At 34.5% G+C, this 18,607-nt stretch overlaps 2 protein-coding genes across 6 annotated transcripts in view; both read left to right on the top strand.

Annotated features, from left to right (window-relative positions):
• The first annotated feature begins 123 nt into the window (after positions 1 to 123).
• Positions 124 to 11,471, top strand: LOC140045223 (ubiquitin-conjugating enzyme E2 J2-like). Of its 2 annotated transcripts, XM_072090042.1 has the most exons (7): positions 124 to 250; positions 706 to 887; positions 6,005 to 6,148; positions 7,100 to 7,238; positions 7,534 to 7,614; positions 8,330 to 8,468; positions 9,688 to 11,471. In XM_072090042.1, exons 2-7 carry the CDS (start codon positions 769 to 771, stop codon positions 9,711 to 9,713), a joined length of 648 nt encoding a protein of 215 aa, XP_071946143.1. In that variant the 5' UTR covers positions 124 to 250; positions 706 to 768; the 3' UTR covers positions 9,714 to 11,471. The 2 variants fall into 2 exon arrangements, with proteins under 2 accessions (XP_071946143.1, XP_071946142.1); XM_072090041.1 differs by having other exon boundaries at positions 8,330 to 11,471.
• Positions 11,472 to 16,790: 5,319 nt separating this feature from the next.
• LOC140045221 (uncharacterized) overlaps positions 16,791 to 18,607 on the top strand; it is a 121,242-nt gene continuing 119,425 nt past the window's right edge. For all 4 annotated transcript variants that reach the window (XM_072090039.1, XM_072090038.1, XM_072090036.1 and 1 more), the window contains exon 1: positions 16,791 to 17,453. In XM_072090039.1, coding sequence (XP_071946140.1) covers positions 17,008 to 17,453 — 446 coding nt within the window. In that variant the 5' untranslated portion in view covers positions 16,791 to 17,007. The remainder of the gene's footprint in view (positions 17,454 to 18,607) is intronic.

The raw sequence follows: 18,607 nt of genomic DNA, 5'->3' as shown, positions 1-18,607 counted from the left end.
TTGTTTACTCTTCTAACGTTTAACTGATTTGGAATTCTACATTTTCTTATAATATACTTATGAAACGCATCTACAACAGATGCGACGCGATATGCCGTAAAATTGAATTCGACGTTAGTTAGCAGCTAGCTGGCTGAACGTTGACATTTCGGGCGAGACAGCTATGATTTTGTTCACAAATATTGAAAAAAACAACCAACTTATGCCATTCTGTTAACCTGGTCGTTGATATCATATTTGTCTGTCGAACGTAGGTATTATTGACATGGTTTTTTTGTTAAGGAATTAATCAATAAACTGTTATTAAAACTGTTTAAAACCAGTGGCTTTCTAAGCTTACCGGCCTACTTCCTTATCACCGGTTGTTTAATGGTTTACGAACGTGGGCGGTACGTGGCTGCGACCTGCTCCGGAGGCCTAACCATGGATACCTCCATGGCCTAACTTAACACTAAAGAGCCTTACTTAATTATGATGGTCGGGTATTGTTGAATATTAATTTTTGTTGTATTTAAAATTTGAATAATATTAATAATTAATATTTTTAATATTTCCATTTGTTGGTGCAATGGAATGGTGAATCATATTTATTTATGATAGAAAAAAAAAACAGAAAAATTAATTTATTGATTGAAACACCAACAAATAATAATTAATAATAAATGTTTAATATTATCCTAATTAAAAATTATGTTCTTGTTTCAGAGTCAAAATCGTCCACGAAATCATTTAAGTGGTAGATTTGCTGTATGATTGCAAAGTTGTAGCATGAGTCGGCGCCAACAAACCACCGCCACTGCGCGTCTCAAGCAGGACTATGCCCGCATCATTAAGGATCCTGTTCCTTACATCACAGCAGCTCCGATGTCAACAAATATTTTAGAATGGTAGGCCAGTGTCTTTAGGTTTCAGTATACAGGAGAACCCCTTGGAACATGACAAAGTGTCCCTTAAGCACTTTACGACCCCCGGGAGAGGTGCGTCATTTGTATGAGCCACTATACGACCCTCTTGAGATGACTGTCATACCTTATGAATACCATGTCGCACCTCTCCTAGGGGTCTTATATTATAGCGTGTCATACAATTAACAACTGCGTTGTATACTAGTGTCTCCTGAATATGGATTGGTAATTGTTAAAGCATATATTTAGTTATCCGCTTAGTAGCGGATAACTCCTTGTAATCGTCCTGTTTCATCATATTTTTTTTTTTTTTGGTTATCCGCACTTGGCGGATAACCCCTTGTTATTGTCAGGATCTTTTTTTTTTTTTTCTATGTTATTAGTTATCCGCTTAGTAGCGGATAACTCCTTGTAATCGTCCTGTTTCATCAAATTTTTTTTCTGTATTATACTTCTTTCTTTCTGTCATTTTTGTGCGTCGCGTTTCTCTAAAACGTGTGGACAGAACATATCGTAACTTTGTCAACATATCGACATTTACGTGAACTTGTGCACCTCCTATTTTTGAATGACGTCAGAGTTGCGCAACGTGACTTACGTGCGATTTTATGAATTTCAATGATTGATCATAGACTAAAAACCAAACATAATTTTGTTTTGAAACTTTGTGAAAATTTAAGTCATATCAAGCGCAAACTTTCTATGGATTAAAAATAGCATGTTTCACAAAAAGTTACGCGCGCACGCGCGTTTAAAATTTTAACGTGCGAAATATAAACTTCTAATCAACTTTCTATGCGTTTCATGTCATTTTGAGCATGTCAAAAATTCCCACGCGCGCGAACATTTTTACGCACGCGGTGCACACGTAGCGTTAAAAACATATTTTTTTCGCGTGATTTATGTTTTTTCAGCCTTTTCTAGTAATGTTACCAAATTTTAAACAATTTCGACTTAAAATTACGTCATACGAGCACGTCGAATTAGATAATTTGCACGCGTATTTGGTGAAAAAGTTCAAAAATTCGTCAAAATTATGCCTATTTTTAAACAGTCATAGATTCTAAACTACATGGAGAACTTTTTTTTAATTACATATTCTGGAAGTTGATGAGTTGTAGATATCGGATCATGCATTAATATGGCTAACCGGACATTGTGACGTCATCGTATGGCCACGCGAATATAAAATATAGGATTTTTGTCTCTTTCGTCATAGCTCATCACATTTAATAGAGCGCATCTCCACTTATTCGTTGTCCATTTTCATTCCGATTTTAATATATTCTAGATCTATCAACTATCTTTGGCATGAATTAAAATTTTTTTAATTTTTTTAACGTCATTATGCCTAAAAATTTAAATTACGTTGGTCATTAATTTCATCTTTACAGTAAATTTTAATCTGTTATGCCTCGTAAGAATAAAATGTGATAATCACAATTAAAACGTTTTCAGGAAGCTATTGTATTGTAGATACAAAATCATGTGTAAATTGTGCCAATTGAATGTTGTGAGGTCATCATATGGCCAGTTAAATAAAAAAAGTCGTATTTTCATCTTTTGCATTATATTTCATTACATTTAAAAGAGCACGCATCAATATTTCACGTATTCAAATTTCTTCTACACATTAATACGTTGTTGCTGAGATAATTTCATTCAGAAATTTCTACTTTTACATTTCATTTTGAAACCGTCAAGATGTTAAAAATTACAATAAAATACGGGTCCCGTAATTTCACCTATTTTACACTGTTTGTGATATGTATACAGATTGTACTGTGTATACTATATGACACAAAATAACAGAATTCAGAAATAACAACATATCATATTCTTCAGTTCAGGTCATAATGCCTTAATATTTTTCTGTGTGCAATATTCTAACGTATGACGTGCACGTGGCGTTTGTCGAGCGGATAACTAACTCGTCAAAGTGACGAGTTTCATGTCTAGTTCTTCTTTCTTTCCCAAAATTTTGTGTCACGTGTATCTCAAATTCTGATCAACATTACATCGTATAACTTTGTCAGAAGATTTACCTCTATGTGTAGAAGTGCAGGACAGCTCGTTTTTTTACTTTAGAGTCGCGCAGCGTAAGCTACGCGCGATTTTATGAATTTCGCGTATTTAACATAGACTAAAAAGCAAAAGTCATTTTGTAATGACACTTAGTGAACATTTAAGTCATATCAAGGGCAAACTTTCTATGGATTAAAAATGGCATGTTTGACATAAAGTTACGCGCGCACGCGCGTTTAAAATTTCAAATTGCGAAAAATTCATTTCTAATCAACTTTCTACGCGTTTCAGGTCATTTTGAGCATTTCAAAAATTCCCACGCGTGCGCATATTTTTTACGCGCGCGTGCGCACGTAGCGCAAAAACATCTTTTTTTTGCTTGATTTTTGTTTTTTCAGCCTTTTCTAGTACATTTAACAATTTTCAATCAATTTCGACTTAAAATCACGTCATACGAGCACGTAGAATTGAACAATTTGCGCGCGTTTTTGAAGAAAAAGTTCAAAAATTCGTCAAAATTATGCCTTTTTTAAAACAGTCATAGATTCTAAACTCCGAGGTGAAAATATTTAAAATTTCAGATTCTGGAAGTAGATGAGTTGTTTTTCTCGAATCATGCATTGATATGGCTAACCAGACATTGTGACGTCATCGTATGGCCACCCGAATATAAATTATAGGATTTTTTTCTCTTTCGTCATAGCTCGTCAATTTAATAGAGCGCATCTCTACTTATCCTTATTCCATTTCACTCAATTTTTTTATATTGTCTAGATCAATCAATTACCTTTCGCATGATCCACCATTTTAAAAATTGTGATGACGTCATCATGTTCAAATGCGTCAATAACTTTGGTCACTTATTTTCACCTATTCTGCACTGTATGTAGTGCGTATACAGTATATAGTGTTATACCGTATATACTTAGACGCGACGCAACATAGAGAGCGCACTAACATTTTTCAATGCCATAATCGTTTTATTTTTTTGCGCGCACTATTCTAACGTATGACGTGCACGTGGCTTTTGCACTGCGGATAACCTAACTCGTCCGTAGTGACGAGTTCAAATCTAGTTCTGTATTATACTTCTTTCCTTCTGTCATTTTTGTGCGTCGCGTTTCTCTAAAACTTGTAAACAGAACATATCGTAACTTTGTCAACATATCGACATTTACGTGAACTTGTGCACCTCCTATTTTTGAATGACGTCAGAGTTGCGAAACGTGACGTACGCGCGATTTTATGAATTTCAATGATTGATCATAGACTAAAAACCAAACATAATTTTGTTTTGACACTTTGTGAAAATTTAAGTCATATCAAGCGCAAACTTTCTATGGATTAAAAATAGCATGTTTCACAAAAAGTTACGCGCGTACGTGCGTTTAAAATTTTAGGATGCGAAAAATCAACTTCTAATCAACTTTCTATGCGTTTCATGTCATTTTGAGCATGTCAAAAATTCCCACGCGCGCGAAAATTTTTACGCACGCGGTGCACACGTAGCGTTAAAAACATATTTTTTTCGCGTGATTTATGTTTTTTCAGCCTTTTCTAGTAATGTTACCAACTTTTAAACAATTTCGACTTAAAATTACGTCATACGAGCACGTCGAATTACATAATTTGCACGCGTTTTTGGTGAAAAAGTTCAAAAATTTGTCAAAATTATGCCTATTTTTAAACAGTCATAGATTCTAAACTACATGGAGAACTTTTTTTTAATTACATATTCTGGAAGTTGATGAGTTGTAGATATCGGATCATGCATTAATATGGGTAACCGGACATTGTGACGTCATCGTATGGCCACGCGAATATAAAATATAGGATTTTTGTCTCTTTCGTCATAGCTCATCACATTTAATAGAGCGCATCTCCACTTATTCGTTGTCTATTTTCACCCCGATTTTAATATATTCTAGGTCAATCAACTATCTTTTGCATGAATTAAAATTTTTTAAATTTTTTTAACGTCATCATGCCTAAAAATTTAAATTACGTTGGTCATTAATTTCATCTTTACAGTAAATATTGAAAAATGTGATAATCACGATTAAAACGTTTTCAGGAAGCTATTGTATTGTAGATACAAAATCATGTGTAAATTGTGCCAATTGAATGTCGTGACGTCATCATATGGCCAGTTAAATAAAAAAAGTCGTATTTTCATCTTTTGCATTATATTTCATTACATTTAAAAGAGCGCGCATCAATATTTCACGTATTCAAATTTCTTCTACACGTTAATATGTTGTTGCTGAGATAATTTCATTCTGAAATTTCTACTTTTGCATTTCATTTTGAAACCGTCAAGATGTTAAAAATTACAATAAAATACGGGTCCCGTAATTTCACCTATTTTACACTGTTTGTGATATGTATACAGATTGTACTGTGTATACTATATGACACAAAATAACAGAATTCAGAAATAACAACATATCATATTCTTCAGTTCAGGTCATAATGCCTTAATATTTTTCTGTGCGCAATATTGTAACGTATGACGTGCACGTGGCGTTTGTCGAGCGGATAACTAACTCGTCAAAGTGACGAGTTTCATGTCTAGTTATACTTTTAATTATTTTTTTCTTGTGAAAGTGAATAGGGATGATATGTCCCAAAGGACTGGGTTTTACTGTATACAATACAAAATGAAGCTTTATTTTTTGTTTGCATTGAAGAAGAAAACAAACATAAAAACAAAATCAGAAACAGGTTGTACTAGAGAGAAAACAGTTAGTTAGATGGTGCTCAATTATTATAAACGGCATACGTATACATTATTTTATCAACAATTAAGAAATAAAGATAAGTTATAATTTAAGTCTCAGTGTTTCACTGTACAGTAATAAAATGTTGCATTTGTTATGGAAAGATTATAATCAATCTACAAAATATGAAATTCGATTCAATGTGAATATTTGAAATAGTAATAGTTATCACAAAAGTATTCTATCAATCGATACATTTTTCATTAAATTCTTTCATAATCTGGATTTCAATGAGATTTTAACTCTGTAAGTGATTATTATTTTTAATTGTTTTCCCTTTTTATTTTCTTCTAGGCACTATGTGGTATTAGGACCTGAGAACACTCCCTATGAAGGAGGTTTTTACCATGGAAAACTACTTTTCCCAAAGGAATTTCCATTTAAACCACCAAGTATCTTTATGATAACACCAAATGGACGATTTAAGTGCAACACAAGGTAAATGCACTTTGTGATTCAGCTGAAGCATTACACAGTAGACACTCTATTAAAGGGACACCTTTAGTACCTACTAAAGTATGCCCTTTTTATCTATAGGGGTGTTTCCTAAGGCTCTGTCTACACCATCAAACTGGTTTTTTGATGTGCCTAAATATGTTGGTAATATGTCCAAATATGGTAGTAATATGACATCATCATGTCCATATATGGGCACATCACATTTGTTTGTCACATAAAGTAAAGTTTGATAGTGTAGATAGAGCTAATAAGATAAACTAGTATCCTAAATAGTGGATGATAGTGTTAAAACCTATTTTTCCTGTCCTTGCATTCCTTGGAAAGTGTCCACGCGAAAGAGGGAATTCTGGTGTTTGTTGGTGGAAATGCTGTAAACCAGAAACTTTTGCGAATCGTTACATCGTCCATTTTCGTGACATAAAACATTCAGGATTTTGAAAAATAAAGTACAAGTAAATACGGTTACAAGATCATGTCAATCCTTCATGTTACAATGCATGTACTCTGTACTAATACAGTAACGCATTATTGTTGACCACGCCTAGGCATTATTGTACAGTACTTAACTTAATAATAAGAATACGACATCGTTTGTGTTTACCGACAGTACGCAATAAAGCAAACCAAACAGCTATCGCTTTATTAGTAAAAAAAGTGCTTTTAGTACTGTATTTTACGTACTCAATACTTCAATTGTTTGCGGCAAACAAAAATGTAATGCATGCAAACGTTTCTCATTTTACAGTACCCCTTTCACATTGCTTAACAAACACCATACAATATGAAGATGTTAACATCCTGATGAATGTTAACATCCTGATGTGTGTGTATAGACTCCAGAGTTTTGCTAGCCAATGTGAAAGAGGTATAAGATATGATCTATAAATTAGGAGAAAGCTTGATTTATTTATTTATCTTTTTTTTTTGTAGACTTTGTCTATCAATTAGTGATTTTCATCCCGACACGTGGAACCCAGCATGGTCCGTGTCAACGATCCTAACAGGCCTCCTCAGTTTTATGGTAGAAACAATTCCTACTCTGGGCAGCATTGAAACGTCTGATTACACAGTAAGTACTGTTATGCGTTCATGACAACAATCCTGAACAAACTCCCCCCTTAAGCTCTGTTTACAATTTATCAAATTTTATGTGACAATAAAGTGTGATGTGCCCAAATGTAGTAGTAATATGATATCATCATATTCATATGGGAACATCACATTTTTTGTCACATGAAGTTGGGTAGTGTAGCCAGCGTTTTAGTTAACTTTACTTGGATTATAATATAATGACTTCTTGACTTCAAGAGATTAAATCCTTTGTTTTTGTTCTAAAATATCTTTATAATTTCAATTTTGTTCAGAAACGCCAACTGTCGGCTCAAAGCGGAGCCTTTAACATAAAAAATGCAATTTTTTGTGAACTGTTTCCAGGAATCACACAGGTAAGCCTAATTGTTATGATATCTGTTAAGGCCAAATCAGACAGCTTCATACATGAGTCGTGACATCTTGACTTGTTGAAGCTGTCCAAGTTGAATCCCAAAATAGCGTCGGGCGTAGTTTTTAGGTCGTCACAAGAACTTTAAGCATGTTCAATTTTCTCCCGATGATACGGCTCGTCGTACGACGCTGTCCGAGTTGGCCTTTGCCCACAAAGTCAAACTACTACTATTAACTGTTATCTGTCTCTTTGCTGTGTCACTAAATCCTGATTTTCATACAAGTGCTCCTAAAGTTGAATATGATTGGACAATCCATCCCCTGTCTACTCTTTAGAGATTTATTTGTGTTGCGTTTATTCTAGATGAAAATGCAGTCAAACATACCAGCCTTTTACATTAAAATATTACTTTGTTAAAGCTCTGTCTATACTATCAAACTAGTTTGACAAAAAAGGTGTTATGTGGCTAAATATGGTAGTGGCACAGTATCTTGTCCATAGATGGGTACATTACATTCCGTACAACTCCAGAATGAACATAGCTACATCACCAGTTATTAGTTGTAGAAAATACAGATTTGTTAGCACATTTGTTTTGTCACTTAAAGTTTGTGCCAGAGGTTAAGGTTACCCTCCAGTAAAAAAATATTTTTAGCAAGAATAACAGGTTTTTTATTTGCCAGTCCAGTGTATTTAAATATATCTTTGTTTTTCAGGAAATTAAGAGCGAGTTAAAAAAAAGAGAGGAGGAACTTAAAGCCAGCATGCAGTCGTCAATCTCATCAAGTCGAACGATAGCTAACACATCCCACAATCCAATGGGCCAGCCACCGATAAACAACCAAGAGCCACAAGGTATTGTGGGAGGTGCGCTAGCCAATGTTCTGGTGATATTAGGTTTTGCAGCATTTGCGTATACAGTTAAATATGTACTAAAAAATATTTCACAGGAATGAGGATTATATTTTGATCTAGGATTATATTTCAATCTAGAATTATATTTCAGTCTAAAAAGATTATGTCAATTTAGAAGGATTATATGTCAATCTAGAAGGATTGTATGTCAATCTAGAAGGATTGTATGTCGATCTAGAAATTATATTTCAATCTAGAAAGATTATATATCAAACAAAGATTATATTTCAATCTAGAAGGATTATATTTCAATCTAAAAACTAGTTATTTACTAGCCATTTACATATGTAAGATTAAATTTTGTAAAGAAATGTTTTAAAGGGAAGAAAGTTGTATATTAAATTGTTTTAACTCTATTTTGGGTAGGGGTATAGCCATTTTCTCTTGGGTAGTGATACCCACAAACCTAAAGTTGTTGCAGTTATAGAAACCCATCAAAGTTTAAAAAGCGTTACAGATCCTAAACAACCAATTGGAATAATGTCTAGAAGAGTTAACCGGTAGCTTTTGAAAGAAGGTTTTAGATGGAAGGTATTGAGGTATGAATCGCAAGTTCATCAACCTTTTTTAAATATAAATTGAATATTTTTTCTATGGATTCATTTTGAAACCTGTAAAGTAAATATCAAGAAGCCTAAACTATGAAGAGACCAAGATCAGTTTTAGAGGTGTGAATTTTGTAATATGAAATTGGAATTTCCTGCCAAGATTTCCAGAAAGATGCAATAACTTCTGAGAATCTCCAACGCTCCTATCTTCTTCTTTCCAAAGATTTAGGATGTGTACATAAAACCGAATCAGAAATTACCCTTACGACTATAGTATATACAATGCAATTTTACACCTTGTAAACCTCTCTATTCCATTTCTTCAGAAATTTTGCTTATTCAATGTCTTTTTATAAACAACAGTTGCATGGGCGTCGCCAGGAATATTAGAAACATTTTTAAATTTTGATTAAACTACCATCAAGTATCATAATGAATTCCCATGTGAGCCAATTTCTCTGATTTATTGAAATTTCTTTTCTAATCTGTTAATTTTCTTGTAATTTGCAAAATAAAAAATATGTATTATTTGTGATTGAAAAAAGGGGGGAGTTCACAGAGCCTGACGACGCCTATGTACAAAGTTGTAACACAAAGATCCTTGTGCTCAGCTTTCAGGCAATGCATCTGTCTGTAGAACTACTTCTTCGTCTTGATTCCTTCGTCGTATAAAGTAAGTTGACGCCACACCTAAAATATGCCGCAGAACTGCAGAATGCACATACAGTAGCCACCAGTTATTATACAGATTTGTTAGACACTGGCGGACAGCAATAAAGGTATTACTTGCCAATGTGTTGTTCTGATGTCACTTGTGTTCGTAGAAAGATCAGAGAACAAGATTTTTAAGATGGTATGGAGGACAGCAAGGAAGATGGTAGTCCTTGACAATATGTTGTTCTGATGTCACTTGTTTGTAGAAAGATCAGAGAACAAGATTTGTGAGACGGTATGGAGGACAGCAAGGAAAATGGTAGTCCTTGACAATATGTTGTTCTGATGTCACTTGTTTGTAGAAAGATCAGAGAACCAAATTTATGAGATGGTATGGAAGACAGAAATGAAGGAATTCTTCGGAAATTTTTCTTATCAATGTCTCTCTTGTGTAGTTATTAGAAAGACAAGACAACCAGATTTGTGAGATGGTGTTGGACAGAAATGAAGGAATTCTTCGGCAATGTGTTGCTCACTTCTCTCCATGATCGTACTAAACAAAGTACTGTAAACACAGTGGTTAAATAAAGCCATAAAGGTTTAGAGACGTAGAGTTGGCCAATGAAAACAGTTTGAAAAATCCATCGCTTGTGATTGGTCAAACCAAGCTTACTGTATAAAAGGTTTATTGACCCTTTTAACACAATGTATCTTTCTGCTGTAAGTTATGTACCTGATCAAATTAAACATTCTAACAATACATCTACCTTATCATTTTGTACCTATATCTCCACTAATTACCCATGATCTCATAGATACAGAAATACAATACATAACAGCCTCTCAAGATTAAACAAGGGTCACAGATTACAAACACACATACACTTTGCATACAATTGTTTTGATTTCAAAATTCAAGGCATTTATTTTGTTCATTTGTAGACTAGAATATTTTTCATATTGTTTATTTGGTAACATAAAAATCATTATGAATTATGTGAAAGCTTTGTATATTGTTAGAATAGTATCCCATGGATTCATCATGACACCATGGACCTACAAACTAATTTACAGGCCCATGATGACACTATATAAAACTTAGCTGTATCTTCAATGTAATATATTGTAAATAACCAAAATGGATATTGTGCAGTTTTATTTTATTACATAGGCATAGGCATATCTAGGATTAGGTTTGTAGGTCTGGAAAGGGTTTTCTTCGGGCACTTGTGTATCCATAAATTGCCCTACAACTACAGTTGCGATTTAAATATTATTTTGTGATTTATTGGCTGGAGTTAAAATGCCACAATGTGTTAATGTTGCGTGTGTTTATTTGCTGTATGTTAAATTTGGTTGATAGTAGAATAGCTCTACTTATTGTAGTGAAGATAATGATACATTTTCGGTTGCATAATGCGGCATCTGAAACTAAGAAGCAATGAAGCGTAACGTACATGCGCGCACATTTTGCGGTTGTGCGTTAACTTCTACAACTTTGTAGTAGTCACACACACGAGAGGTGACGGTCATGCGCAGTTGTATTATCTGCTTCTTTTAGTTTTCTCATTGTATAATATAATCGAAAATTCCATTTATTATAAGCGTGTGTGTGCAATGTAGTTTTGAATTTAAATAGTTTCAACAGGACCACACTTGTTTTTTTTTTAATTCCATAATAATGTTTTACTGTAATGAAAAGGTTCATATAAAAGAGACAGAATAAAAAATGTAGATACTTTTTATTATTTTATATTTAATAATAATACACACACTATGTGTACTACTATTAATTACTAGATAGTACTTCCCAGTTTAATGATAGTTTATACAAAGCATGTACTTATGAAATATGACTTTGCCGCCCTCTATAGTTGACGGAAGTTTAATTTCGCTTGTGTGTAATCTCGTTTATAAACATTTAGAAATTGAAAAATTATCTAATTATTAACTTTAATTGACAAACATAGAGATCGTAAGCTATTTCATGAATAGAAGATAGACATCATTTCGCGTGCGCGTTCAAAATCCGATAACTATTGTACGCGCGCGTCTACTGTTTTGAACTTAGGCCTATAAACCCGAAAGTGTGTGTTTTATGTATTTTTAGAATAAATTATCGATGCGGATGCAATGGATTTTAGAGTAGTACTCGATCTAGTTTATCGGAAATGCTGAGGAGGTTACATGGCGTTATGAAGCTCTCCCAAGATTTGTTGTAAATTGTTTTATGTGAGCTTTGAAAAATGTTTTCGTTATAAGTAGCCTCGCACTCAACTCAAATTTCTGTCCGTTTTTCTGAAACTTTTCAACGTGTTGAATAATCAACCGTATAGAAGGGCTTATTGAATTTTGAATTGACATGCTATAGATCCAACAAAGTGTCCCCTGAATAGGAATTGTCCGTAGTTTTAGAACAACACATATACACCCTATTTGTTTCACAAAAGTTTCCCCTTAAATAGGTGTCCCAGAGGAGAATTTCTAACTGTAAGTTGATAAGACCAACCGTCCTTTATTTATGTGATAAAAGGAATCCATGATATGAATTATAAAAAACGTTTCTAAATTATTATTTTATGGTTACGATTCGTGATATTGCAACACTTATATTCTTTATGAACGGATGAAATAGACAAAAATAGCTAATCAGTGAGTAATGATTTCTGAATGGAGAAACTGATAATACGAAAAAAAAGGTGAGAAGTTTTTGTGAAGCTTGCTTACATAAATATGCAAAAAAAAGTTCGCAAGATGACCTTGTTAAAATACATTTGGGATGTAATAAGCTATTTTATGGTTACGATTCGTGATATTGCAACACTTATATTCTTTATGAACGGATGAAATAGACAAAAATAGCTAATCAGTGAGTAATGATTTCTGAATGGAGAAACTGATAATACGAAAAAAAGGTGAGAAGTTTTTGTGAAGCTTGCTTACATAAATATGCAAAAAAAAGTTCGCAAGATGACCTTGTTAAAATACATTTGGGATGTAATAAGCTAACGTTTTCATTAATTCATTCCGCCTAGAATTATGCTTAATACGCAATGTAAGGTTTAAAATTGAATACTTGGCGCCTTCGAAAATCCTCAGATTAAACAAGAAGGAGTGACGTCACTTGGTTGTTCCCAGTCTAGTAAATCGCAGCGTCATCATTAGATGGGAACGCGTTGAATAGCAACATGGGCGTCAGATTCATAGCATGTTTAAAAGCGAAACGAAGTTAAATACGGTACCAATCAATTTATTGTAAGAGGAAACGAGCTATCCAGGGTAAAGGCTTGAATTGAGCAGCAGTTGACGTGCATCATCACTCTTTAAAATACCCATATGGAGCCACATTCGGGACCTAAATGTAGCCTAGGTCCCGGTTCATTCATTCATGTTCCCATAGTGTGTTCCTTGAATATGAGTCCCATTATCTTCTACCAAAAATATATTTAATCGGACCAAAGTGTACCTTATAATGTGTCCCTTGAAAGGAGTTGGTCATGGTGTTAAAACATATTGCATCTCGTGCGTTTGACGAATAGGGGTGCCTAGGAGAGGTTTTCTGTATGTATGTGTGTCGCATAGTTTATTTTCTTATCCCGATTTTTCTTCGAGCCGCTTCCATACACCATTTCATTGCAATGCATTTTCTGCCAATTATTGGTTCAGAAAGTATCATACTAATGCTAAATCTTGGTTCCGACTTGGTGGTAATTTGAAATAACTTGAAATAAATTGACTAATCACGCGACGGACCATCCGAACAGTGTAGCTTGTGATTAACTCCCTTTACGTCGTTGTGTTGCGTCCCGTTTGTGAATCAAACTTTTAGCCAAGGTAATGCACTCAAACATACGTCATAGTACATAGGGTATATTGTCATGTCGTGATATATTAAATACTCGATTAAACTTGCTCAGTGTCAAGGTGCTATGTAAAGCCTATTACATCTACCTTCAGTCCGCCCTTGAGACAGTGGCCTACAGCTAATTGTGTAATATTGTCGAACATTAAGCCTACATGACTGAACCTCGTCAATTTTCATTCAGTTGATAATGCCTTGTGTTTTTCTCCGCCCACTACTTCTTCCGTACCACGCCCATGACATTGCCTTTTTGGCTACTTACTGAATGGAGAAATCTTTATATAATTATATATATAAAGACTTAAATTCATTTCTCCACTAAACGAGTCTTTTTCTGAGGTAAGGCCTACCAATTCCTCGTTTTTTCCGCAACTATAAAAATGAACACTCATGCCTATATAAATATAAAATGAATGCTTTCGAATCGGGAACGATTTTTATTTTATGGTATAGACTAATTCAATAACTTGTCTGGAAATTGATACAAGACATATATCAACCTCAACTGAGTCACGTCTGTAGATCGTTCTGATAAATTTCATCGATTAAAATCAGTTTCATTTTCTGATAGCTGTACGTATCGGACCTAAAGGGAAATATACAAAAATCATCTAGAGAACTGTGTGTGTCAGCTAATATAACCACCGATGAGGAATCTTGATGATTAGGTTTTATTTGTAGGCCTACACATGAGGAATGTGCCCCACTATCAAGCTAAAGCTCTGTCTTAAACTATCAAACTAGTTTGACAAAAAGTGTGTGATGTGGCCAAATATGGTAGTGATATGCCCAAATACGGTTGTGATATGACATCAACATGTCCATATATGGGCACATCACATTTTTTGTCACATAAAGTTTGATAGTGTAGACAGAGCTTTATAGCCTGTACATCGAAAACATTTTAGGCCTGTATATCGACACAGCAACGACTAAAATATTATTTAATATGGGCATGTATGTCGATTGTGATGTAAAGCCTTGTTGTCACACTATCAAACATTACGTGACAAAAAATGTGATGTGCCCGTGGACATGATGATGTCATAATTATATTTGGGTGTATCACTACCGTATTTGGACACATCACACTTTTTTCAAACTAGTTTGATAGTGTAGACAGAGCTTAAAACTAGTCTAATCAATTGTATTTAGGTCTGTATATATCAACATTATCTAGGCATACTTATTCCGTTGCCATTTGACAAAAACGCGTCACTTAGGCCTAATCTTCTGAAATATAACAGAGACCAGCATTTCCAGAAAGTTCAAAGACAAAAGTATCACCTGTGCGCATGCGCGAAGTTTCTATGAATAATAGATAGCCCTACGGTCATAGAGCCCGGATTTCGCTCCGGTGGCCGGATAAAAAAAAACACACCAGAAATGGTATTGTTTTAGTTTAAGAGAACCGACCCGTTATATGTCATTCCGAATTTCGTAAAAATCGTACGGATCGGAAAGCGTAACGGAGGCCGGAGTTTTATCCGAACAGCGAAACTGAATCTGGGATCGTGTGACTTACCCGAAAACATTTTTATTTGATGTTTCGCGCTTAAACTATAAAATATAAATATTTTCGGAAATGTTGATAAGAACGTGGGCTTTAGTCCTAAGTTTTATTTCTGGCTGTTAATTTATTTTATGACGTGTTATTTTAAGATTTAGCAATAATTAAAATTCATAGAATGTGTGATTGCCACGTGACATTCAGTTAAAAAACATCACGAATAGGATAATTTACTTTTAACCTAAAGGAAACCAACGCTAGCCCTCCACTCATAATACAATATTACACACGAGCTTAGGCCTAATAACGCAGACAGGAAGGGTTATTCATAAGTCTGCTTGCCAGGCATTCCATGAAGTTAAACGTTTTATTTTATTGATAATTCCTAGCGAAAACAAAAATAAAACTAAAATTAAAATTAAGATTTTATAAATTGGCGCGTTCCGTTAAAAATTGGACACGTGCCAAATGCAACTTTATGTTTTCCGCATCAATGTGTAAAGATAAAACAAGTGGGTATCGAGGGTTATGACGTCATTGATACGAGTACACGTGAGACCAACACTCGGACGTTACACCCTCGAAAAAAAAAAGTTATAATTGATTGAAATATATTGTTTTTACAAAATGTGTAATTTTTAATGATTGGTGTTATGTTGGTCAATTATGATAACATTTAAATTATGAATGACGTCGGACAGTGTCGTGTCGCGCATGTTACCAGTAAATTTGTGTTTGCTTTTATGGACATCATCAGGGAGGGAGACTTAAGTTCTGTCTAAACATCAAACTAGTTTGGCAAAAAAAAACGTGTGGTGTGCCCAAATATGGTAGTGATATGCTCAAATATGGTGGTGACATCATTTCCATATATGGGCACATCACATGTTGCCAAATAAAGTTTGATAGTGTAGACAGAGCTTAAAACTAAATAATTACTTTTTGAGAATGGAAGATCGGCGGCATAAGACGTATTCCTTCATCCTCAACTAATAATAATTATTAATTTTTATGGTTCAAACAAGGCTATCTAAGCTAGTTGTATATACCGAATTTTATGAACTTTGTGGCATAGTGGTTGCCTGCTATGTATGGAAAATCTTCAAACAAATCCGACGCCATTATTGCACTTTTGCGCCATAAAACAACTAAAAATTGAAACTTCCACGTATATACATACATCAGATACACTAATTTGACCAATCACGACACGATGGATCACGCGAACTCGCCTGTGATTGGTCAACTCACTTGCGTTGCGCGTACACCATTGCGTTGCGTCTAAGTGGAAACCTAGTTTTAGACCAGAAGTACTGTAAACAAAACTCTTATCTGGTTAGTTTTTTTATCTTTTTTGTGTGTATTGCAATTCGAAATTGCGCCCTCTATGCTTTACAAAGTTTAGACAAACTTTGAAAACTAAGAATTCAGTTACTGTACTTGAAAAATAAATCTAAAATGGTTTTTATTTTTTTTAATTGAGACCAGACAACAGTAACAATGTAATCAGATAAGATAATGCGTGCAGTGCTGCTAATCACCCTCCTCTTACGTGTTTAAGAAACTTTATAAACTAAAAAATAAATATTCATAAGACGTGCGCCCTCTGTGTTTATTGGAGCGTGAAGTAGATTGCAGAGACTTTACTGTACTTTTGTAATTATTTTTCATTGAGTACTGCACTTGACTAGATGACACAGCGACACATACTGCTACCTCTGAGTGTAACGGTGTATATTGATATATAAAAGTGGAATTTAACTTGTCGGATTTTTATTGAAATTGTTCGAAGTTAGTGGAAAATTCCCGGTCATTTGGGAATTTTCCTTATACATCGTTAATTTGTTTCTCTTAATTTTTGGAGGATTTTTTATCGTGGATTTTTAGGAATTAATCTATTTCAACATGTTGGGAAAATTAACCGTTTTAGTTTTAGTCTTGGAAATGAGTTGTCTTGTTTTTGGATTAACGTACGAGCAGCGAGACGCGTATCAACAATATCAACAGCATTACCAGTACGCAGAAGCTAAAAGTGGACCTACGGGGACTTATACGCAACCTAATAGCAACGCTGGAAGCAGAGCTTACGGAGACCAGCAGCAACCCCCATCCCAGACAGGGTACTCAAACCCTGGTTACACCACAGGCAACGCTTATAATCCGGGCAGTCCGTATCAGCCTGCAAGCGCCCAAAACGCGTACAACCCGGCGTCGTCGTCATCCAATTTCGGCGGGAGCTCTCCTAATTCAGGTTTTGGCAATGTTAATAACGGCCCAAACGGGTACAATCCACCGCCTCCTACAAATATAATTTCTGGAGGCCACTCATCTGGAACTCTCCAACCTGGCATGTAAGTGCAAAGTTAGCTAGCATGTCTGACGTCCCTTTAAGTTATCGTTAAAATCCGATTCAATCTGTGGACAATAAAAGAATGCGGTGGCTATTGTCTGCATTGCACGCAATCCACCCGATAAATTGTCCCCAGAATTCTTTTGAATAGAACCCCGTTATCTAGTTCATTAACTCTCGTGTATTGAAACCATTAACCAACTCCTCCTGCTCCTCGTATACAACTCAGGACAACAATTTGTTAAACTCTGTTACCTTTCAAATGTATTGTGACATTGTGAGTGACATAATTTGATTAAAAATCTACTCTAGTTCCCTAATTATAAAAAAATTACCTGTTATACCTGGTTATATAGCTATAAAATAGGTAAAGTCGGTTTTATGCGTTATGTAGATTTTAAGTAAGATTACCTATGTTTTTGTCTATCTTGTGCTTTCATTTATTATATATTGTTGTTGGACGCACCTTCAAAATGTGAAGTGTGCCACTGTTACAAAAGTGAAGTTCCGAAATGAATTATTACATTATTAATTATTATTATCAAAAATTGGTTGAGGGGTATGAGTATAATATAACTACTACTAGTATCTTGAAGAGGTAAACGGTGCCTTACTATAATAGTATGGGTCATAAAACCTTTAAAAAACCTTCACAAGTAACGGCACTAAAAGAAGTTTCTTTTTTTGACTGCATAAATGGAAATTACGCACTTTTTCACATTCTGCCTTGAAGTAATACAACATTGAATGTGATTGGTGGAAACTTAGCTGTGACGTTTACATTGCGGCTGTTGTAATTAAGATTGTTAGAACAAACCGGACAATGAACTATTTTAATATATAAATTAATGACTTTCGTTTACAAACAAAATCACATACAAAAATATGTAGTGAATGTTGATATTTATCGCGGTTTTTTCATATTTTCTTTCGCATTTTTAATTGCGTTTATCTTTAGCGAAAAAATAATGCAGCGAGTCAGCAAGGAAGGCTAAGTTCACACCACCACCACACCACCTTTAATCGTCACCCTAGGGATGATGGGACAGGTTGTATCGGTGTGGTGTCAGCGTGTTGTAGGTGGTCAACATTAGCAAAGGAAAATGTGTAAGTATTGTGTAAATTAATTTACAAATTGTTTATTATTACCGATTT

The sequence above is a fragment of the Antedon mediterranea genome, chromosome 3 (assembly GCF_964355755.1).
Source record: "Antedon mediterranea chromosome 3, ecAntMedi1.1, whole genome shotgun sequence".
Taxonomy (NCBI): Eukaryota; Metazoa; Echinodermata; class Crinoidea; order Comatulida; family Antedonidae; genus Antedon; species Antedon mediterranea.
The sequence above is the reverse complement of the archived record's forward strand: the minus strand, read 5'-3'. Positions and strand labels throughout refer to the sequence as shown.